Source organism: Osmerus mordax, chromosome 5, assembly GCF_038355195.1.
Source record: "Osmerus mordax isolate fOsmMor3 chromosome 5, fOsmMor3.pri, whole genome shotgun sequence".
NCBI lineage: Eukaryota > Metazoa > Chordata > Actinopteri > Osmeriformes > Osmeridae > Osmerus > Osmerus mordax.
Genome location: NC_090054.1, coordinates 4,187,946 through 4,211,747, shown reverse-complemented (window position 1 = coordinate 4,211,747; position 23,802 = coordinate 4,187,946). Strand labels below are relative to the sequence as shown.

Here is a 23,802-nt window from a genome sequence, read left to right as displayed (position 1 = left end):
AGAAATCGCTTGAACTGAGTTAACTAAATTGTATGTACAACTATGGAGCTAGAAAAGTATCTTAATTTGAATATGAAAGATCTGAAGTATTTGTATGTCGAATTTCATAAAACAGAAATATTTTGCTGTTGAATATATCATATCTGAATTTTTTGTATGCCCAATTTAATAAAACTGAATTACTTTGATCCAGAAATACACATTTCTGAAATTCAGATTGCGGGAATTCAGAATATTGACATTTAGAATGCTGAAATTCAGACTGTGGAAATTCAGATTTTGTCTGAACTAGGCCAAAGGTGAAACAGCCTGCTTTCACAGGTAAAAGTAGACGATTTTAGAATGACCGAGCTGTTGAAGACTCGTCAAAGGTCAACTCTTCATCACTCCTCAGCGGCTCGTCATCTGCAGCATCTTTGCTGTCTGTTTTCAAAATAGATTGGATAAATTGTATTTTTTGTGTGGAAAACAGTGAAAGGAGAGGATAAGAAAGAAGCTGAAGATGTAAGCGGAGTACAATAGAGTACATTTACATTTAGTCATTTAGTAGACTAAATGTACTAAAAGAGTATAGTGGAGTCCTCATGAAGTGCTCATAAATCTTGCAAACTTTTGTTTAAAAACTATTTTTTGCATGTCTTTTTTTTTTTTTTTCAACCTTTTGAAGCTTTGTTTTCACACACACACAGTGAAAGGAGAGGGGAACATATAAGCCTAAAACAGAATAGGTGAAAGCAGAGTACAATATTGTACAGAGTATAGTAGAAAGACTCAGGAACTGAAACTGAACTTTGGTTCAGTGAAAGCTGAAGTTGAGACTGTTATTATGTTGCCGCATGTACCCATCTTGGCGGACAGCCTCAGTTCAATCCGCTCAACAACAACACAGGATTCGACACTGCAGAGACTCATTGAAACCATACAACAAGGTTGGCCAAATGACAAGTCAAAGACACAGAGCGAAATCAGACCATACTTTTCATTTCAGGATGCACTATTGTACTTCACTTGTCTTAGGTTAGTATACGTTTATAAGGTTAGTAGGTTATTATGTGTATTAGAGGTTTAGTATACAATATTGAATATTGTATATTATTCGTATATTAGGAGGTTTGCTATATTTTAGTTTATCATAGATGTAATCTATGTTCTGTGTGCTTATATGTTATGTTATGCCAGGTTGCTTTGCGCTGTCTTGTCCTAAAAATTTCTGTGCCCAGTCTGACCCTGTGTTGTTCTGTGCATCTGACAATGAAATACCTGAACTTGAACAGACACACCAAGACGGAAAGTGTTTTGGGGTGAAGGTGTCATCATACCTGATGTGCTAAGGAGAGACATCACGCGCTGAGTACACTCCTCTCATCATGGGGTGGAAGGATGCCTACGAAGGGCCAGCTAGAGTGCGTATACAGATGGCTGAGCGGTGAGGGAATCGGGCTAGTAATCTGAAGGTAGGCAGTTCGATTCCCAGCTGTGCAAAATTATGTTGTGTCCTTGGGCAAGGCACTTCACCCAACTTGCTTCGGGGGGAATGTCCCTGTACTTACTAGTCACCCGGGATAAGAGTGTCTGCTAATTGACTAACTGTATACTAGCTAAGCATGAATGACCAGATCAAGACATATGTAGCCAAGTGTGAAATTTGCAGGCCAGTGGATTATAAGCACCAAAAAGCAACACTGATCTCACATGAAATGCGAAACAGACCATGGGCTATAGGCACAGATCTGTTTTTATTTTTGTTTACAAGTTCTATCTTATCACTGTAGATTATTACTCAAATTTCTGGGAAATTGACTATCTTGCAGACACAAAATCTACCACTGTGATCAGGAAACTGAAAGCTCACTTTGCCAGACAAGGCATCCCTGATATTGTCATCTCAGACATTGGACTACACTCACACTCAAGAATTCCAAAGATTCAGCGAACGATGGGAATTCCTGCATAATACTTTTTCACCAAGACAAGCTCAGAGCAATGGTAAAGTGGAATCAACTGTCAAAACAGCCAAGAGACTTTTGCACAAAGCCAAAATGGCTCAATAGGATCCTTACCTTGCTCTTCTGGATCAACGTAACACACCATCACAAGGCCTGGACACCAGTCTAGCACAAAGACTTCTCAGTCGCCGCATCAGAACACTGCTGCCCACGAAAGCAAGCCTTCTGCAGCCAAAAGTCGAACGGGCACAGCAAGGACTAAGAAGTAACCAACAGCGCCAGTGTGCATACAACAATAGATTAGCCATAGATCTGGACACATTGAAACCAGGGGACTATGTGCAAATACAGCCTTTTGGACCTCATACTCTCTGGAGATTAAGCAAAGTTCTGAGGGCTTTGGATATGAGATCCTATGAAGTCCAGCTGCAATCTGGTGGTCTTCTGCGGAGGAATTGCAGACACCTAAGACCAGACATCCTGCAGAGACTAATTTCAGGGAAGTGCCCCCCCCCCCCCCCCCCCCCCCCCCCCCCCCCACAGAAATTACCATTGGACAGTCTCTCGCTCACTCTAAATACTAAATCCCCGATTTCTGGGAGACTGTATAGCATTTGCGGGCGTCAGGGAGCCGCTAAATGAAAATGCGGGGGAACTTCCGGGAGACTTGGGATATCTGTAAGACTTGTTCTTCCACAGACTGTTCCCGGACCACCCACAGCCACAGAGACGGGTGACACAGACTCACCTGATAAACGTTGTGGGGACTAATGAAAAAAAGGTGAGAAAAGCACGTTTTAGTAATGTGTGTAGTTATACATTTAAGAAATAAGAAAGGCAGTAGAACAGAATCTGTGTAACTTTTCAAAAACGTGTTCTGTGATTTGATTTCTGCAAACATGAGTGAATGTTAACAAGGAATATCACTCCAGTTAAGTTGTGCAGAGGATTCGTTTTCACAGTAGCAGTAATGACTTCTGTCATTCAGAGATGATTTGTATTGTGTGCATTTTTCACAGTTCATTAAGAGTCAAAGAGTTTAAGAAAGAGAAAAGAAAAAGAAAGATAAAGGATGGATGTAGCAATAGTAATTGTGTCCACACGGACCTGTTTTCAGCGTGACACCGTCTGTGAGAATGAGACATGAGATTGTATGTGAGACACGTGCGAATACGTAAATAAATCATAGTTTTGTAGTCCCCTGTATGAGAACAGGAACAGAATAAAACACGGGAAGAAGTTACAATCGCGTTGGTTTGTGTTAGCTGTTCTTCGATCCTTCACGCTGCCGAGTTGGACAGTTCCCTGCTGACCAGACTGAATTAACGTTAGAGCTCCAGTGACGAGTGAAAACATGGGAAGATTTAAGGTGAAGTAACATACGTTTGTGTCGTTTGCCTGGACAAGGGCGTTGTTTGGCTAGCCTATTTGTTTTGATACTATGGACTGAGCCTGGACAATATACGAGTATTTTGAGCAACTTTCGCTTGGAACAGAGTATTTTTGTTATTGTTTGGACTGAAACCATTTTTGTTTGTTTAAAACAACTTTTGGGTGATCTGTGACATTTAATGTTTATTGCTTTTTGTGACTGGTGTTAATGTCATTCAAGTCTATGTTATGTTATCATAGCTTGGATTAATGCATCGATCCAATACAAGTCATTTTCAATATTTTGAAGCGGTGAATGAAAGGGGTTTAATAAAAATGTCTAGATCAATAGGATAAATCATATCGGAGTGCTCAATTTTAGTAAGTTGGCCAACAATAGTGGTAACAACCATTAACAATAACGATGAAAAGTGAACCCATGGGCGATTTTGAGTAAAATTCTATACACATTTTTTTATTTTCCCAATTGATTTAGTATGTTAAATCACCACTAATTTGAAACTTTTAAACTATTGCTTAAACTGTGAAATTCTTGATCTTCTCTGGAGTAGGGGCCGTCTCATCCTCTGCTAGTAAAGTATAGTCGGTCAGGGATATACAGGGTAAGGTGCATACATAGACACTTACACTTGTGTTATATTCTTTAGGTCATCACTGACATTTCCAAATCCGAAAGTGTAAACTTGGCTGAGACTAGTTGATCTGGGAGTTAGGGACTCAGATCTTTTGATCTCCAGCCTTTCAGGGAAGAGTTATTTACTCCTACTAAACAGAGATGTAGGTTCCGTCTGTACAATTACATCACACTAGGCGAGCTTGGCAGATATTTCTGTATAAATAGAAGAGGACATTTCAAACACTGCACTGCTCTGCTCATCTAGTGATCTTGAACTTCTGACCTGAACTTCTACCTGGTTACCTGAAGAACCATTCATTACTCTACTTTCACTATGGCTGAACAATCTGAGAAGAGGTAAGACTGATGTTATTACAGCAAAACGTTCTTATGTTATGGATGTTTCCTTCAATGGCATTTTCTGCCTTTTGAGCTTAAGAGTTTCTTATTTCACTGTTATGAATGTCTTTTTTTGTACCTTTTTGTGTTTATCTTGAAGGTCTATTAATCGCAGACTTGTGTACTGTCTGGTGTGCCAAAAGCCACAGGACGCGTTGTCTCAACACCTGGCCAGGGTCTGTATGAAAAGCAGCACACCACAAGAAAGAGCGTCTGAGGTGCAGAAGGCCAAGGATTCCACCAAGAATTGGACCCGGACCAGGAATTGGGATTACAACCATATCTGTGAGATGCTGCCCCACCTGGAATGTCGTTTAGCCCTGGTGATTGAGCTTCTTGGGAGGGAGCACTTCATCAGAAACATGCCCCCTGAGACCATGGCCGTAGACTCTGCAAGTGACGACACCTCAGCAACTGCCACCATATGTGTTGGCACCTCTCCCCCCTCTTCACCACAAGGGACTGATGACAGCGACTTGTCATCTTCTGATCTGGATGAGAGGACAGGAGACCCTTCCTGGCAAAGGTAAGTATCATAAATTGCATACATGTGTTATGTTGAAGAAGAATTTATGATCTGGACTACAACTTTTTTTCAATTCTACAACTCGTCATTTAATTCTTCCCCTCGTCTTCTCCCCCCAGTGTGCGTATGAAAATGAAAAAGGCGGGTCTATATTCAAAGTTTCCTGATGATGCCAGTCTCATTTCGGACTTCAAAAGGTACGTCATGGACAGTCTCGGCATCACCGACTGCCAAAAGGAGGTAAGATCACTTTACACATACATTTTCAGTCAGAACACCAATTTCAACAAAGTTCCACATGTCTACTTTTTTCTTATGATGTTAATGCTAACATTTATTTCTCATCGTCTCTCTCAAAGGTTGACAAAGTGTCACGCTTCCTGCGGTATTTGCAGCCCAGGGGGGATGAGCCAAATCTGGACTTCCTCAAGAAGAGCATAGAGACACGAGATTACTTGACAAGATTACGACTGACAGACATGAGCGCAGTCACCATTCTGAAGTACATCCAGAACATGAAACGGTTCGTAGGCTTCCTGAAGATAAAGCTGGATCTGGGAAAGGAAGGCACAGAGCTCCACTCCATGTGCCAAGCGTACAAGGAGCTGCTGCAGAGACTGAAGAAGCTGGTTGTCAAGGCTCGTGTACATGAAACGGTCAGCATAAAGTAAGTACTATTCATTCGCTATTGTCTTATTACCACTAATGTCTTTGTTTTTTACTACTGCAATCCTGAGTGTAGTGTGTTTAATAACCTGTCTCCCATTTTCTCTATTATCTTCTTAATCTAGAAAGAATCGATTAACCGATGGCATGCGCAGTGTTGCAGATTGCCAGGAAATTTTGAACGTCGCTAAGGAAGACTTCCTTAACATCCTCAGGAGGTTAATGGATGAATCTCATGTCTTTGACAGTGAAAAGACGTCATTCCGCTATTACTGTGAAGCGGTCATGGTGTTTCGTCACTTTCAGCTCCCAGGAGCTGTGGAGGGCATGACTGTAAGTGCATGTAGTTTAACAGCTTGAAGGAGTTTATCCCCAGAATACGCTGTAAGGGTTATTTAGAAATGCATTTAAATATTTCCGATGTTTTCCAGGTGAAAGAGTGGAAGAGTAGAAAGCATGTTGGTGGCAGGGCTGTGATTGGCATCTGCCACCACAGAACACAACAGATCGTCACACTTGCCTTGACACTGGAGGAGGAAGCTGTAAGTCCTTTAGCAGCCAAATGTGTTTTACCACTGTTATTTTTGTATATTTTTGTATATTTTTGTTGTTTTAGTATGATACAAATGATATATTACTCACAATGTTTTGCAGTCAAGTAATTGTCTTTCTTGTTCCCACAGTGGTTACAGGCGTACTACAAGGAAATTCGCCCTGGATATCTCAAGGATAGTTGCGACAAGTTTTTCATTTCATCCCATGGCAAACCTCTTCACAGTGTCACAAAAGACATCGCTCGACTCCATGAAAGGTATGTTCCTACCTACATCCATGTGCTGATGAGTAAATGTTAACACTTTCTTGTATTTCACCCTATTATCAGACACATCACAATTAACTTTTCATGTCAAATGTTCTTCCTGTAGCTACAAACTCCAACCTGCCACTAGTATTGAGGTCCGAAGGGCTGCTGAGGCACAGGCAGCAGCAACATTTATGAAGAACCAAAAGGTATGGAATGCCGTTTGATTCAAAATTTCATATATAAATGGGTAAATACATAACCATATTTATGTATGTAATAAACCATGAAAAAAAGAGTTGGCAATAAATACATAGATATAGCATCATATAAATATATAGCTGAATCCATTTACCTAAATAAATAAATACATACATGTAGGCCTACTTATTTCAGAATGACATTTTTCAAAATACATTTATTTATTTCATGGGACTTTTATTTCCTATTGCCACATTTATTTCTTTGTTGTATTTATTTCCAATCCTACATGCAAAGGAGAGGGTCGTGGTTATTTTCAGACCAAAGCAACTGCACTAGGTAATAGGCAGACCTTGTGGGGTACCTGGAGAAAAACAAGCTGTAGTGCAGATATTGGTATTAGTGGTGTCAGAGATAGCATGCTGGCCTTATAGCTGTTCTAATTGATCATCATGGCTTGTCAGGGGACATCATTTTGGCACACACTGAAGATTTTGTAGAGGTACTTGACTTGGGTGGATAAGTGCTCTACAGAACATAGACATCGATGACCAAGTCTTAAATTGTTTGAGACTTATCGAGCACCGTGTTCGTGTGCAAGATGTGCAGGAAGTAACCTCTAGCCAGAGGCATATTCATTTTTCAACCCAGCGCGTTAGCATGAGCGAAGTAGGCCAACTTACGGTTTTCAGGTGGTAGGCTACATTATATTCGACGTCGAACTATGAAAAATAAACCGTTGTTGGCAGAGTTTGCATTCAATGTACCGGGTGAATGTACGTTGAATGTAAATGTACTTTAATGAAATGCTGCCATACCACAGATTTATTTGCCATTTTGACTAATAACACCGACAAAGTAGGCTGTGGCAGAGTTTGTAGTTCGGCAGCCAATTGTGCTCGTGCCAATGCACAGATTAACGAAAACAGTAACAACTTTTCTTTTAAATTATATATTTTTTTACTTACTTTATTTGTCTTAAATAATATCACCTACAATTTCTGTAGAACATTTATTTAATTCAGCAATGGTGACACAAGCGAGAATCAGATCTCACACTGCCATAAAGCAGCACGACTAAAAATCTTAGTCGACCAAGAGCATATCGACCAGAAAATCGACTAGTCGACTGAGTGGGGACAGCCCTAAATGTGATAGCTAGTTAGTCTTAACTAAATGCCAAGTCATCACTCGATATCCTGCCCTTGCACACGTTTACTTTAGCTATAGCCACCATACGTACTTGGCTAACATTACACTACAGAAAACTGACCTCTCGGGGTGTGTTTTAAGATGCCTGATGAAGTTTGATGCTGTTGATCCTGCATCTTTTATTTTCGTGTGACAAGTTTTGCATATTACACTGCGCTTGTTCGTTCCTGTGCTTTGAATATCGGTAAAACCAAACGAAATGACAAAAGGCACGTGTGGAGCTGCCATGCTTGCTTGTCCTATTCCACGCCCTCTGTCTCCTCTCGCTTGCTCTAATTTTCTTCTCTCCTGCAAAATACTGACAGGGTTAGGGTTAGCTATAGGAATTTTCGAGGATTTCTGGAGGCCTATGTATTTTCTAATGACTCGTATTGTCCACGAGTCTTTACATCTAGAGTCCGAGTGAAGTCTGAAGTCGCAATACGTCGAGTCAAGTCGCAAGTCAATGATAATGTGACTTAAGTGCGACTCGAGTACGAGTCTCTAACTCGAGTCCCCATCTATTATAAGAATCACATCCAAATTGAATGACATTATCTTCTCCCAAGACAACAAAATCTTTCTCTGTTGCACCGTTCCCTATTCGGCTTCTACGTAAGTTCGCATGCTGCACTTTTTCAGGCAGTGATCAGTGCGCTCTGATGATTTGCATGTTAAACAAACAATATTTTTTATTTGTAGTACATTGTTTATTATGCATTATCACTTACAATCAGGCATTTTGTATTATATCGGCATTCGGTAACAACAGGACTGGTGACACAAGACTTATTATTAGTAATAGCTTATTTTATAGAGGCTGAATCTGGAATATCCAGCAGCTACATTGAGTCAGATCGGGAAAATGTTTGAACATTTATGTTTGTCTAGTTGTCAATCTCCCTTCTTACATATGTATTTCTTTCATATTATCTCTTAAAACAGTGAGGTAAAACATCACACAAAAGGGTTTGATGAAAAACATTGACATTTATAGAAAAAAACATTTCGATTAGACGATTTTCAAAAGTGTTTAATCAAATCAAATAAAGTTTTATTTGTATAGCCCTTTTTACATGCAAGCATGTCACAGAGGGCTTCACATACGCCCATAGAACTGCCCCTCAACCAACCTAAATCCTCAGGGAAGACAAGGAAAAACTCACAGAAAAACTCACTACAGGAGAAATAATGGAATAAACCTTGGGAGGAGCAATTCAGTGAGGGATCCCCTCCTCCAGAGACGGTTGGTGAAAGAGAGGAGCAGAACACAGGCTTAACATAGTCATACAGCAGGGAAGTGTCAATGGGTTTTGAAACACCAAAATCCATTGTTCGACTTGGTAGATGTAGGAAGGGACCGGGAAACTCGCTGTTGCCCGTCATGGAGACTGGTTTCCGGTTGGCGACCAGGTCCAGCGTTGGCAGACGGATGGCCAGGCAGGTGCTGACAGCTCAAACCCCCCACACCACAGGGGATGTGTGGAGGGGGGACAGAGAGGGGAGAGCAGGGATTAGAGAATGTCAGGAGCAGCTAACAGTTACAGTCATATTTAGAATGAGATCCCCACCGGTCAAGTGTGGACTAGTGCAGCAATTTAGCAGAGCAAAAAAGGGTATTTGATGCAGCCCTAGACACTAAGACAGCGCCAGCCCCCCTCGGTTGGAACATGAACTCTGTTCCAGGGGAGAGAACTCTAAAATAAGTTATATTTATATAATAAGGGTGAGAATGCCCCGTCCCCCGTTGTCACCAACTAGTAACGGAAACTATAACAATAGCAATATACAGTAACAGGTTTAGTCGAGTCTTGGTCGACCAAAGAAAATCTTAGTGGGGGACAGCCCTAATAACATTACATTTACAGATACAGTAGGACTTTCATTTGGATTATTAATTCATAGACTACAGCACTCTAGTGGAGCTCACTTTGGAGAAGATTTGTTAGCTACAGCAGTATAAGCTAATTGTTTAGATTATTATTATTTGCTGCTAAAAATGTAGCTGACATTGCACTGTTATTATATTCTTCAGCTACATAATAGATTGTTTTGTATTCTTTTGTGTTTTCATTGATTGAGGGGAAATACAGAAAATATAAGATAGCATAACTAAAACTTATGATATTAGTATAAGTTGTAAGAAAGTTTTGACCTTCATTTAGAGGATGTTTTGAGCATGTTCTATTGCACAATGGTATTTTACCTGTACATGGTATCTAAGGATCTTAGCACTATCTGTAAAATGTTATACTGTTAATTAACCAGGCCAGTTGGCTAAACACTTACTCATATTTACAACAATGGCCTGGGTGAAATTAGGATTCATTCAAATACTTCGAATCGATATGCTGCAGTGATATGTCATTATGGTTGAGACTTGTGACATGACTCAGACTCGTGGTCAGAGACTCCATACTTGACTTGGACTCTTAACTCAGACTTGACTCAGACTCTGATAAAAGGACTCGTGAACATCTCTGCCTCTAGCACAGGTGCGGGACGCCCTATACAAAAAGATTTGATTCGATTAATTTGTATAGTACATAATAAAGAAACGCGATGGACATAAATGTGTTGTGGCCCCTACTCCACTTCCACTACTGTGGAATAAACTGCCAATTTCATCCCCCACCACCGTGACATTTAAGTCTCGTCTTAAAACATATTTTTCTTACTTGGCTTTCGAGTCAGTTTAGGGTCACTCGTGCTCACTGTAATTGTGTTGTTTGTCTGTTGTTCCTACTTATTGTTGTTTTACCTAATGTGATGACTTTGGTCGGCATTGGCTGTTTTTAAATGTGCTCTATAAATAAACTGACTTGACTTGACTTGTGTGTTTGTTAGAAACAAAATACAAATCTATGTATTTTAGACACATAACAAAGTTACTCTTCCTTTGCCTCAGTGTTCGCATTTAAGCGTATTGTGTTTATATAGTCTGGGTTAAGTGATCTAAGTATTCCTTGGTAATGTAGTGTCATAAAGGGCTGTGATGTCATGGTTAATATGGATATCGCCTCGAGAAACCCAAATATGTGACAGGTACACTGGTATCGTCTACGGTGTGCCCAGGGTAACCAGTTATTTTAGATCAAACCAAAATGTTGCCTGGACGCCAAGGTAGTTGATAAATACAAAAATGGAAGAAGAAGTAGGTCTAATCCACATATGTCAAACTAAAGGCCCGCAGGCCACATAAAATGAGGTGGCGGGCCACATTTGGGAGCTTAAATGGTCTATTGAAAAAAGTCTACTCTGCTTTACAGCGTGCATTGACCATAAACTACATCTCTCACAATGCATTTCGATTAGGCTATGTTACGGCAGAGTGACGACATACGGCCTCTAGAAATCAGTGTTCAATGCAAAGTTCCAAGTTTAACTGTGGGTGAAGGCGAGCATGGTTTGAATGAAAGCACTCCAATGCAGCCGGTTCTGCAAACGTACCCCATGTGCATTTTCACCCAAGGTCCTTGGGCATTCAACCCAAGTTGGTATCGCTCTCGAACTTGGTTAGAGTACTGAGCCAAGCGATATGCATGTTTGTGCTTCCCCTGTCGACAATTTGGAGCCAGAAATGATAAAGACATCACCTTCACTAGACAAGGTTTTACCAATTGGAAAACGGCAATGTTTATTTTACATAAAGCTCAAAAAGCTATTTTGCGCTCTTGTGAAGGGCAAAAAAAGTAACTTGCACGCTATGCACGCTAGCATTAACTGTGGAAGTCCCTATTTAGCATCACATCAAACTCAGAATACGTCCTAGGTTTCGGATAATCCCAGAATGTTTACAACACCTGGCTCCGCGCCTGATTAACACCCGGATTGATAAACTAAACAATTGTATCAATATAATAAACAATACGATCCCTTTCCGTGATCATGATACCCCCCAGAAATGTTCACTGCACCCCCAGTCAAAGCAGGCTGCATCCAGCCCTGGATGGAAGGCAGTTTCAAGAGAGATGGGAAAGCGAATACATGTTTGTGCTTCAAGGAGAAAAAACGGTATGTATTTTGTGTTAAATGAGGCGATGTCGATCGTTAAAGAGTACAATCTCCATTGGCATTTTGACACCAAACACAGATAATAATGCCACATGTATCCTCCAAGAAAAACTGCAGATTGTCCAAGAATTTAAAGGCGGACTGCAATCGCAGCAGAATATGTTCACAAAAGCTACAGCTAGAAACAATGTTTTTACATCGTAGTTACAACTGTCCCTTTGAGGGCAACCATAATGCTGAAGTGGCCCTCGGTTAAAATGAGTTTGACACCCCTGGTCTAATCGGTGAGCTTGATCAGCTCGCATTGACGAGTAGTGGATTAACAATAATACTTGTGTTTTTGCTCTAGTGGGACTTCAATGTTCATCAATGTCTATGTTCTGTTCATTTTTTAATTGGTCCAGCTATATATGTATATGATGCTATATTTATATATGCTATATTTATTGTCATTTCTTTCACGGTTTATTTGATAGCCATATTTATTTATGCATTTACTTACCTATTTATTTATTTAATTTTGAATCACACGGCATTCCATAAAAAGGAGGGTGTGGCACATCACATGGCCCATAACAGTTTTCTGGCCAACCAGCATTATCGAATGCGATTGCCAAAGGTTTTATTGGCCAGAGCTCTAATGCTGGAATCCTTGATTGAGTAAGCATCTTCATTTTACACAAAACAACACGTTAATTAAATCTCACAATTGTGTACCAAGTTGTCCTCATTTGTCTCATTTTATCCTTATTTTCCTTAATCTTTAAAGCACTTCAGAGACCTGCCCTCCACCAAGTAAGGACGAACAGCCTTCCGAGCCTACCGAAAAAGACTTTTCTAGCTTCATCACCACATTCCCAGTTTCCACAGAAGGCCAGCCACCAGGAAAAAGGAAGAGGGTCACTGCAGGGTTCCCAGAATCCTCCCAGTATCTCCAGAGACGGGAACATCTGCTGTGTAAGTACTCCAATCCATAATCCATAACTGTGATTACCAAATCAATACATTACTTACACATGGCAATTTATTTAGTGTGATAAATGACTAGCATGACTGATGTTATTTTATTATTTCTGTCAGCAAAATACATCCATCAGAAACCATCAGTCAGGAAATTGGATAGGCAGATTAAGAAGCAGGGGTGGACAGCCAACCATCCAACTCCAGAAGAGATCCGGCAGATGTGGAAACCAGCCTCCAAACTGTCCATTGAGGGTGATGCTCACACCTTCAAGAAAACAATTCAGCAGAATTGGAAAGGCCTGGTCATCCAAGACTTTGGTGGAGAGAAAGGGTTAAGTAAGAAAACCTTTCATTTTTCTTGTAAGGGGATGAATATGAACACTTAAATTATCCTTTTATCATGTTGGGCTCCACCCATAAGAAAAACTTATTGAAATGTTTGCCAACTGTAATATCTATTAAAATATTTTTATCTAACTCAAAATGTTATCTTCTCTTTATTACAGGAGTGGTTACAACTAAGCCTTTTGCCGAAGGTGCAATTGTCTGTGATTACCATGGAATCATCACCACAGCTGCTGAAGGGAGACAAATGATGAGCCACAACTCAGAAGAAGACATGCGTGGCCTGTTTTTCTTCAGAGCTGGGCAGATGGAACTCTGCATTGATGGCCACAGTCCATGTGAGTGTCACGGAGCCGACACTTTTGGAAGAAGGATCAAGCATTCTTCCAAAAAGAGCAACCTGAAGCCACTTCACTGCGTCTTCAACACAGGAGAAGGTGAAAAGCAAGCCATCCTCTTCAAGGCTGTGAAGGACATTGACACAAACACTGAACTTTCTTTTGACCACGGTGCCAAGAGGAAGTTCTTCCGAGGAGAGGGCCTGGACCTGAAATGGCTGGATGAGTAGAATAGTCATGTCGATGACAGGACTTAACATCTTGTTGTTACAACATCAACAGTCCCAGTGTGTATCCCAGTACTGGATACCTGCTGGAACTAACAATGCATGTACATGTATGTAAATAGTTGTTAATTGCATTCATTTTTTAACTCTTAAAAAAAGTGTGCATTCATTATTTTGTAAATGTTTTATTAAAAAAGACACATGCACACTTATGTTAATAGTTGCATGATTGAATACATTTTGTACTCCTATATTTCTTTCTTGGTTTTATTTTGATGTTGTGAATTATTGCTTTTGAAAATTCAATTTAAAATGACCCCAGCTTGAGCATGTGAGTAGGTCTTACCTGTACACCAGGCCCAGCTGAACACAAAAAAACAACAAGGGCAATAAACACATGTTCACTCTCACTGAGAACATGTCAGCTCAAAAGGGTCAATTAGGCCCCCAGACTCTCAGCTCACATTGCCCTGACACACACTTCCAGGAGTGAAGGGAAAATACTTGTAGAGGCTTATGTCGATAGTTTTTTGGTCTATTTTTGATGCAGTTGTGTTTTATAGGTGAGACTCAACAATAACAAATGAACTTCAGTTCATTTTACTTTCTGGCAGGGTCACAGACAAAGGTCAAATCTAGCACAAAGGCCCCTACCTTAAATAGACTACCAACGTGATATCATAACCGGTCTAGGAATTTGTACATTAAAGATCCTGTAAAGTGGACCTGAAAACTAAGGGTGCTTTCACACCTATTAATCCGTTTGCTTGGTCCGAATCAGTGGATGAGTTGCTACTTTGTTGCATTTTTCATTAGTTCCGGTTAGTGTTCACACGGTCCTGTTTTAAGCGAACCAACGTGTGTAAAAAAACAATGACATACTGTCGTACAGGTTGTTAATCTATTGGACAGAAAATGTGTGAGGGAAAATCACTTTCTTGTCACGAACAACAATGGAGCAACAGTAGCGTATTGCGATTGCAATACTATCTTTAATTGTTATGATTTGGTGTTGCACGACCAAGTTTTTTGGGTTGCTCGTTGGTCTTTTACTCAGGATTATATCCAGGTTATCAAACCATAGGAATTATTTTTTCGACGAGCTACCACTTTTAGCTGTCAACGTTTTTTAACTTTGAACCAACATTGGTCCACCGTGCAACAATGACCCTTTATTTCAGTATATCACTAAATAATTTTAATTCCTCACTCTTATGTGTCTCCACAGGTATCTCTGCAATATGGTCATCAGCCCATATTTGCCGAAGAGCCTTCACTTCATCATTCCTCCACGTTTTCCCTAAAGTAATTTCGCTGTTAATGAGTGGCACGGCTGTCTCCGCCAAGTGTAAATTCCCTTTTTCAACCCACAATGCACTACATTTTGGTTTGCTTCGTGGAATAGATCAATATTAAGTGCGATTACGTTCAGACCTAAAGCGAACTGAACCATGGTTCACTTGGAACCGGACCGAGTCCCGTCTTTTTAGGGGGACCATGGTTCGGTTGTTTGGTCCGCACCAGAGTTCGAATGCGTGTTCTCACCTCTCCAAACGAACCGGACTATCAGAGGAAACGAACCATGGTCTGATTGAAACGGACCAAACATGTCAGGTGTGAAAGCACCCTAATTTTAAGTTTGCCACACCACAGAATAATGTGTTATTAACTACCCATCCAAATTCGAATGAAAAAATAACACCGACAAGTATGTTAAATTAGGCTTTGAAATCGTGAAAAATCAGCAGTCTTCTCTGCTTGAGACTGGGGGGGGCGTGTCGCCTGAAGGAGCTGAAGCTCCGCCCCTCGCTGCCTAGCTACGACCCAGATAATGGACGCTACGTCAAGCCGAACAAAACCGTATAGAATTACAATGTATTTGTTCAATGAGTGAAACATACATGCATATAAATGAAATGTTCCCCTGAGCTGTAACAGTAAAAAATGGACACCAGACAGTGAGCTCTCCAACTAGGCTACTTTTAAGACATTAGCTACCATTTCACCAAAATACCATCATTCTACACCGAGTAGCCTAATATCAATTTAGCGGTTTTCACTAACTCATACCAGAGATACCTCTGCTATTCATTCGAATTTGGATGGGTAGTCAATAACACATTCTTTGGTGTGGCGAACTTAAAACTCGTTTTCAGGTCCACTTTACAGGATCTTTAAATATGTATTGTAGTTCCATTTAGAGTCCACCAAACTAGTCACTTGATAAGAATTGAAAGACAATGCGCTTTTGAAGAGTGTAGTGGGTGGCTCTTAAAAGAGCCTTTGGGGAAATTTCCAGACTTTCTGTAAGGAATGCATCCGCTTCTACAACGTTTGTACGCGGACATGCAGCTTGAGCAGCACAGTAAAACATTTAGGTTTAGTGGCGGAACTTAATGAAGGGGTTTCAGTGTGGCTATAAGTGTTGGTTTATATATGTATTGTAGCTTTCCTTTAAAGAGTCCACCAAACTTGATAAGAATGGAAAGACAATGCGCTTTTGAAGAGTGTAGTGGGTGGCTCTTAAAAGAGCCTTTGGGGAAAGTGAAACCAAGGTTTAGTCTTTACTTGGCCTTAACGGCCTTCTCGGTCTTCTTGGGGAGAAGGACCGCCTGGATGTTGGGCAGCACTCCACCCTGAGCGATCGTAACGCCACCGAGAAGTTTGTTGAGTTCCTCGTCGTTGCGGACAGCCAGCTGCAGGTGACGGGGGATGATACGAGTCTTCTTGTTGTCACGAGCCGCGTTGCCGGCCAACTCCAGGATCTCAGCAGTGAGGTACTCGAGCACGGCTGCTAGGTAGACGGGTGCGCCAGCTCCAACACGCTGCGCGTAGTTGCCCTTGCGGAGAAGCCTGTGGACACGACCCACGGGGAACTGGAGCCCGGCGCGGGATGACCTGGTCTTGGCCTTAGCCCTGGCTTTGCCTCCGGTTTTGCCTCTTCCGCTCATTTTCCTGATATTTCTGTTCAAACGAGTAGTGAAAAGCGTCTGTCGGAGTACAGACTTTATAGGCTAGCTGATGGTAAACGCTTTCATTGGTCACAATGTCGGTTGGGTCTTGATCCAATCGTAGGTGGCGACAAACTCGGGGGTGGAGCCATTCTCTCTCCTGCAGAAGGCGCGTTCTATTTCGTGGAGCTCCGCCCCATAGGGGAGCTCTGCTCCTATTGGTTTACCCGCTGCCTAGTGCAGCTAATGACTGAAGATCAAAATATACACACACCTGTCACTCACACAGGTGCCCTATATAAGGGGGTGACAGCCGTCACTCATCCTCCCAAAAAATTCAGCACGGGTTGCTCGAATTTAGTGGCTTGAAGATTAAAGAATATCTGAAATGAGCGTTTCCATTCCACCGCTCCCGCGCAAGGCTCTTTTAAGAGCCCAATGCCGGTGCCGTTTCTTGGAGGCCGATGGAGACCACCACGAATTCTGTTTCGTGTGCTTGGGACCTCGGCATGCCAGGGACGGTTTGGTGAACTCTCCTGTCTGCTTGTCGTGCGCTGGCCTCTCCGTTTCGGAGAGGCGGCTGCGTCACGACTTCTTTCAGGTGGAGGAGCCCCTCGAAGATGTGGTCTCTGCTCTGCTCTCCGAGGAGGAGAGTTCAGAAATTGAGGACCACCTCGAGGCGGCTATTGAGGTGCACGCGTCCGGGCGGGACCCTCCTGTGGAGGCTTTCTGCCCAAGCGTGTTACGTTCAACCCCCTCGCACTTCTCTGAGGTAAAAGGGCGCGAGTTGACCTCGACCTCAGAGGATGACGAAGAGGCGGCTCCCGCCCCTCCCGTCTCCTCTGCGCTGTCTCGCAGGGCAGACTTCCCGTCTGTCGTCGCGAAGGCAGCCGAAATCATGGGCGTTCCCCTGCCGGCCTCTCCTCCTGTGGAGGAAGATGACCCGTGGGATGTCGGCCCTCATGCAAAACGCAGTAAGGCCTCGAAGCCCTTGTGCCCCACTATGCCGAGACTGGCAGACTATGTGCAGGGCTCATGGGATGCGCCACTGGTGGCTAACGCCCCGGTCAAGGCGCTCCTCCCGTTCACGAAGGTGAGCGGGCTGGGTGAGGCAGCGAAGTCCGGTCCCCCACCCTTGGAACCATCCCTCGTCGCTTACCTGGTGCCAGGGGCGAGCGCTTGGATGACGGCGAGGAAGGCGACCCTGCCATCATCCCGGGACAAGCTTACTGCCTCTCTGGCAGACAAGGCGTATGTCTGGGGTGCGCAGGCAGCGGCTGCCTCTGGGAACGCCGCCCTTCTGACAGCGGCGGTCTCCAAACTCTCCACGGAGAGGCCTGAGGGACTGTCGGCCGAGGAGACGTCATGGGTTGCCAGAATGGCATCTGCCGCGCTCCACCTGAATCAGGGGGCAGCGATTTGCGCTGGCAGGACGATGGGCAACAGCGTTGTGGTTCATCGCCACCTGTGGCTGTCGCTAACAGCCATGAGGGAGGCGGACAAGTCCGCCCTGCTCAACGCTCCCGTGGCTAGCGAGGGCCTGTTCGGACCGGCTGTGGCGTCAGCCTCCGAACGCTTCTCGCGCCTGGAGGAGGAGAGGAAGCACCTGCTAGGGCATATGCCCCTGCAGAAGAAACCTAACGCTGCTCCCTCCTCTGTTTCCTCCGGTGCCTCGCAAAGCAGGAGGAAACGAGCTCGCCGTCCGGTGGCACGAGCGGCCGCTGCGACGCAGGCTGCTCCTCCCGCGGCACCCGTTCCCCCCTTGGCTGTTCCCCCCGAGAGAGCGGGTCACAGCCGCCCACCTAACGCCGGCTGGCGTGGTGGCGGAGGGGGAAGGAAGAGGAGAGCGTGACTGGCGGCGGGGATCGAGGCTTCGGTCCCCACCCCGGTCTATCTGAATGAAATAAAGAGGCTTGGACCTCCACTTTACCCTTTCCCTGAAAGACAAGTGTTCCATTCAGTGCCTCTTACGCTTTCGACGAGTACAGAGCTGAGCACTCGTACTGTTGTCGAGCGGGTTAATGAGTTGGTTTTGGTTCGCGGGTTGTCCTCAACGAGTGACGCCGAACCATCAAGCACCGCACTCGTAGCGGAGTCTGGCCCAGCTAGCAAGCGTGTGGCCAGACCGCTACCCGTCTCTGTGCACCGTGACACTGTTGTCACGTTACAAGAGCCATCACTGCGGCTGTGCGCCCAGAGCTCTGGCCGCGCTGTGAGACCTCTTGAAGCTCATAGCTCAGACGGAGCTCAGACCTCTCTTGGTCAGGGGGCGCAGCCCCAGCCCTTTCGAGTCGACCCCACCTTGGGCTGTGCCGCCGATTCGGTGCACAGCGGCGGCTGGGGTCAGGCGAGAGTACGGCCGTTTCCTGTCTGCGGCTCCGCAGCTAAACGCACGCCCGCTCTCTCTGCGTTATGCAGAGTGGCGAGAGTCATGCTCACTGCCAAGCTGGCTAGACAGGATACTGAGAGAGGGTTATGCCATCCAGTTCATGCGGACTCCCCCTCCTTTCAGAGGAGTGAGGGAGACACGCTTGTCCTGCCCGCTGAAAGCACTCGCGCTCCGGACGGAGATAGCGAGCTTGCTGACCAAAGGGACAGTGATCCCGGTCCCCAGAGATCAGGAGAACTCGGGTCTCTACTCCCCATATTTTTTGGTTCCCAAGAAAAACGGGGGGATGAGGCCGATTCTAGACCTGAGGGTGCTCAACGAGAGTGTGGCCAAACGGCCCTTTCGCATGCTGACGATAAAGCGTTTGCTGACTTGTGTACAGCGGAACGACTTTGGGATCAGCATAGATCTGAAGGACGCGTATTTCCATGTGCCTATCAAACTGAAGCACCGGAGATTTCTGCGTTTTGCCTTCGAAGGGAAAAAGTACGAGTACACGCGCCTGCCGTTTGGGTACGCGCTGGCCCCTCGAACTTTCTCCAAGTGCGTGGAAGCAGCTCTAGAACCGTTACGGCGGAGGGGTATACGCATTCTGGCGTACCTCGACGACCTGTTAGTTCTAGCTCAGTCTCCGGACAGAGCTATCCAGGACGCGACCTCACTGGTGAGTCAGCTCAGCCAGTTGGGGTTCGCTGTCAACTGGGAGAAGAGCGCTCCATGGCCCGCTCAACAGTTTACCTACCTAGGTATCCATTTGGACACTGTTGGGATGAGAGCCAGACTGTCGGCGCCACGGAGAGAGGCTATTTCAATAGCTCTCCGCGCGTTCCGGGTCTCACGCAAAATCACCGCGCTGTCGGTGATGTCCCTATTGGGGTTGATGGCGGCGGCTCATGTAGTAGTGCCATTAGGCCTGTTATACATGCGCAAGCTGCAGAGATGGTTTGCTCAGCTGCGGCTGGATCCTGTGCGACACCGCCGCAGACTGCTAGTGATACCGAGATCAGTCAAGACCAATCTGAACCATTGGAGAGACCCGCGCGTCATGGCGCGCGGAGTCGACATGGGCAGAGTGACATCTCTCTACCCGGTCTTTACGGACGCGTCCTTGACCGGGTGGGGTGGAGTATGTCAGGCGGGCTCGATAGGAGGAAGATGGGAACCGTCAGAGACGCGTCACATCAACCTCCTGGAGCTCGAAGCGGTTCGACTGACTTTGTGCCATTTCGCGCTGGTGTTGAAGGATCAAGACGTTCTCGTCAGATCCGACAACAGGGTGACGGTGGCTTACATCAACAGACAGGGAGGGGTGCGCTCTCCATCACTTCATCGCTTAGCGGAGGAAGTGTGGACTTGGGCTTTCACGCACCTACGCTCCCTGAGAGCTCTGCACATTCCAGGTCTGCTCAACGAGGGAGCGGACCTGATGTCAAGAGGCGGCCCGAGAGAGGACGAATGGAGGTTGAAACCGTCCATCGTGTCTCTGATCTGGGCACGTTTCGGCCGAGCACAGGTGGATCTGTTTGCGTCACGAGCCAACACACAGTGTCTTCTGTGGTTCTCGCTGCGCGCACAGGACAGACCTCCGCTTGGAGTCGATGCGTTCGCGCACCGTTCCTGGCCGAGAGGTCTGCTATACGCATTTCCACCTCTGGCCTCCATCCTCCCCTTGCTGGCTCGGGTGAGGTCGGACGGGCTGTCGGTCATTCTGATAGCCCCCGATCGGCCCGGAGCCCCATGGTTCCCGGAGATGATGGGGATGCTGGTGGGCGGGCCTTGGCCCATACCTCATCAGACGGATGCGCTCTCTCAGGCCGGAGGCCTGGTGAAGAGCCCCCCAGTGATCGGAGGCCCACTTATGGCTTGGCTACTGAGAGGGAACTCTTAGAGCGCAGGGGTCTGTCTGATGCTGTCATTCAGACCATTCAGAGTGCGCGCGCACAATCTACTGCTAGAGGGTACGCGTCGCGCTGGCGAGCCTTTATGCAATGGTGTGGAAAACAGAACCTTGACCCGGTCTCATGTCCGGTCGAAATGTTCTTGGGTTTCTTACAATCGTTGTTTGACGAGGGCTTAGCCGCGAGCACGGTTCGTGTTTACGCGGCGGCCATTTCGGCATGTCACGAAGGGTTCGCCAAAACGACACTGTTCAGCCACCCGCTGGTCAAGCGTTTTCTGGCTGGGGTGTGTAGGCTCAGGCCACCTCCGAGAGCGTCAACACCTACATGGGATTTATCTCTGGTGTTAGACGCTCTGTGTGGACCACCTTTCGAGCCCATAGACAATGTGTCATTACGTCTGCTTTCTCTCAAAACGAGTCTGCTCCTCGCTTTGACTACGGCTAAGCGAGTGAGCGACTTGTGCGCTTTGTCAACACGAGCGGATTGTTTGATCATCTCGGGTGATCGAACAAGAGCAGTGTTGCGTCCTAACCCGGCTTTTATCCCCAAGGTGATTAGCCGAGCGTTCAGGGCACAAAGCTGCGAACTGAGAGCTTTTTTCCCACCTCCGCACAGCGGAGAGGAGGAAAGACGCTTACATAGCCTGTGCCCAGTGCGCGCTCTCTCGCGCTATCTGGAAGGCACAGCAAGCATCAGATCTTCTCCCCAGTTACTGATCTGCTACGGTGGATCGAGGGCTGGCTTGCCACTCTCCAAACAGAGACTTTCTCACTGGCTCTGCGAGGCTATTGGTCTCGCGTACGAGTCTATGAGATGTCCCGTGCCACCTGGCATTCGGGCTCATTCCACCCGAGGAGTGGCGGCATCAGCCGCCATCCTCAGGGGTGTAGGAGTGGAGGAGATTTGTGAAGCAGCGTCTTGGTCGTCGCCTTCACCATTTGTGCGATATTATCTGTTGGACGTTTCCTCCTCATCTTTTGCGCATTCTGTCCTCAGCATGGCTGGTGGATCAGGTGCAGCGAGATGACAACTCGCGAGGTTCTTGTGGGCCCTAGATGCGAGTTGTTCGTTGGGGTTATCGCCAAGTGTGGGACAGTCAGACATTCTCAGTTGAGATGTCTATACTGTATGTGTTCTGTTGCCCCTCCAGCTTAGCTGTTGTGCAGGCGAGAGGAACAACATGAGTTTTTAAGTAAACTTTCCTGTTTTCACCCTGGACGGCTCTCTGTGTCACAGTAGCGGCCTGACCGGGAGGACAGACCCTGTGTATTATTACATCAGCAGGTCTGTCCTCGGTGCCTTGTGAGATTATGGGTCTTTTAGATCTAGTCTCGCTGGGGGTATATCTGGCCTCGCTCGCTCCGCCTAAACCAATAGGAGCAGAGCTCCCCTATGGGGCGGAGCTCCACGAAATAGAACGATAGTTAATGGAGGTAACTCCAGTTCTATGAGTGGAGCGGAGCCCCATAGGGCTGCAGGCCCAGCTCGACTTATTCAACCCGGCTGTATTAATACTTTTGGGAGGATGAGTGACGGCTGTCACCCCCTTATATAGGGCACCTGTGTGAGTGACAGGTGTGTGTATATTTTGATCTTCAGTCATTAGCTGCACTAGGCAGCGGGTAAACCAATAGGAGCAGAGCTCCCCTATGGGGCTCCGCTCCACTCATAGAACTGGAGTTACCTCCATTAACTATCGTTCGCGCACCGTTCCTGGCCGAGAGGTCTGCTATACGCATTTCCACCTCTGGCCTCCATCCTCCCCTTGCTGGCTCGGGTGAGGTCGGACGGGCTGTCGGTCATTCTGATAGCCCCCGATCGCCCCGGAGCCCCATGGTTCCCGGAGATGATGGGGATGCTGGTGGGCGGGCCTTGGCCCATACCTCATCAGACGGATGCGCTCTCTCAGGCCGGAGGCCTGGTGAGGAGTCCCCCAGTGATCGGAGGCCCACTTATGGCTTGGCTACTGAGAGGGAACTCTTAGAGCGCAGGGGTCTGTCTGATGCTGTCATTCAGACCATTCAGAGTGCGCGCGCACAATCTACTGCTAGAGGGTACGCGTCGCGCTGGCGAGCCTTTATGCAATGGTGTGGAAAACAGAACCTTGACCCGGTCTCATGTCCGGTCGAAATGTTCTTGGGTTTCTTACAATCGTTGTTTGACGAGGGCTTAGCCGCGAGCACGGTTCGTGTTTACGCGGCGGCCATTTCGGCATGTCACGAAGGGTTCGCTAAAACGACACTGTTCAGCCACCCGCTGGTCAAGCGTTTTCTGGCTGGGGTGTGTAGGCTCAGGCCACCTCCGAGAGCGTCAACACCTACATGGGATTTATCTCTGGTGTTGGACGCTCTGTGTGGACCACCTTTCGAGCCCATAGACAATGTGTCATTACGTCTGCTTTCTCTCAAAACGAGTCTGCTTATTCAACCCGGCTGTATTTGATAGGGATGGACGGATCGATCCTAAAGTATCGATATTTTCGATACTGGCATTGTATCAAAAGGATCGATTCTCAATTTGAAATATCGATCCTGCCTGGGATTTATTTTAAACAAGTGATTTCAGAATATTTTAATAATAGTTGCAAGCCGTATAGTATAGAAATTTACTTAAATAAGAAAGTCAATGGGAACTATTTTTTCTTCCGCTGTGTCTGTGCTTATCATGAGTTCATCAGCGGCAGCGCTCCACGCTCTCTCACTCTCAGTGAAAACACACTCAGCGCAGATTCGAGTGCATTGCTGCGGTCATGACTGAAAAAAAAAAAAGCATAATCTGGAGTTATTTCACTCCAGTTAGTAAATAAGTGGACGTAATCATAATACATATTGGAGGGACATTCCCCAAATATTCAAATCTGGTCAAAATGTCCCCCCCAATATATTGATATAAAAATATAAATGTGCTACGCTACGACAGGCAACCACGCACGCTG

The 23,802-nt window shown here is 45.6% G+C and overlaps 2 protein-coding genes across 3 annotated transcripts; one reads left to right on the top strand and one right to left on the bottom strand.

Moving 5' to 3' along the window:
- Nucleotides 1-3,182: 3,182 nt before the first annotated feature.
- LOC136942705 (uncharacterized) lies at nucleotides 3,183-14,627 on the top strand. Of its 2 annotated transcripts, XM_067235674.1 has the most exons (13): nucleotides 3,183-3,315; nucleotides 4,220-4,311; nucleotides 4,454-4,879; nucleotides 4,999-5,119; nucleotides 5,239-5,546; nucleotides 5,671-5,878; nucleotides 5,977-6,087; nucleotides 6,229-6,356; nucleotides 6,472-6,556; nucleotides 12,301-12,413; nucleotides 12,523-12,710; nucleotides 12,834-13,052; nucleotides 13,223-14,627. In XM_067235674.1, the coding sequence occupies exons 2-13, from the start codon at nucleotides 4,289-4,291 to the stop codon at nucleotides 13,627-13,629; spliced, it is 2,337 nt and encodes a 778-aa protein (XP_067091775.1). In that variant the 5' UTR covers nucleotides 3,183-3,315; nucleotides 4,220-4,288; the 3' UTR covers nucleotides 13,630-14,627. The 2 variants fall into 2 exon arrangements, with proteins under 2 accessions (XP_067091775.1, XP_067091776.1); XM_067235675.1 differs by lacking the exons at nucleotides 12,301-12,413; nucleotides 12,834-13,052; nucleotides 13,223-14,627 and having other exon boundaries at nucleotides 12,523-12,697.
- Nucleotides 14,628-16,116: 1,489 nt separating this feature from the next.
- On the bottom strand, nucleotides 16,117-16,587 carry LOC136942836 (histone H2A). Its single transcript, XM_067235847.1, has one exon. It carries the CDS (start codon nucleotides 16,575-16,577, stop codon nucleotides 16,191-16,193), a length of 387 nt encoding a protein of 128 aa, XP_067091948.1. The 5' UTR covers nucleotides 16,578-16,587; the 3' UTR covers nucleotides 16,117-16,190.
- Nucleotides 16,588-23,802: the final 7,215 nt, after the last annotated feature.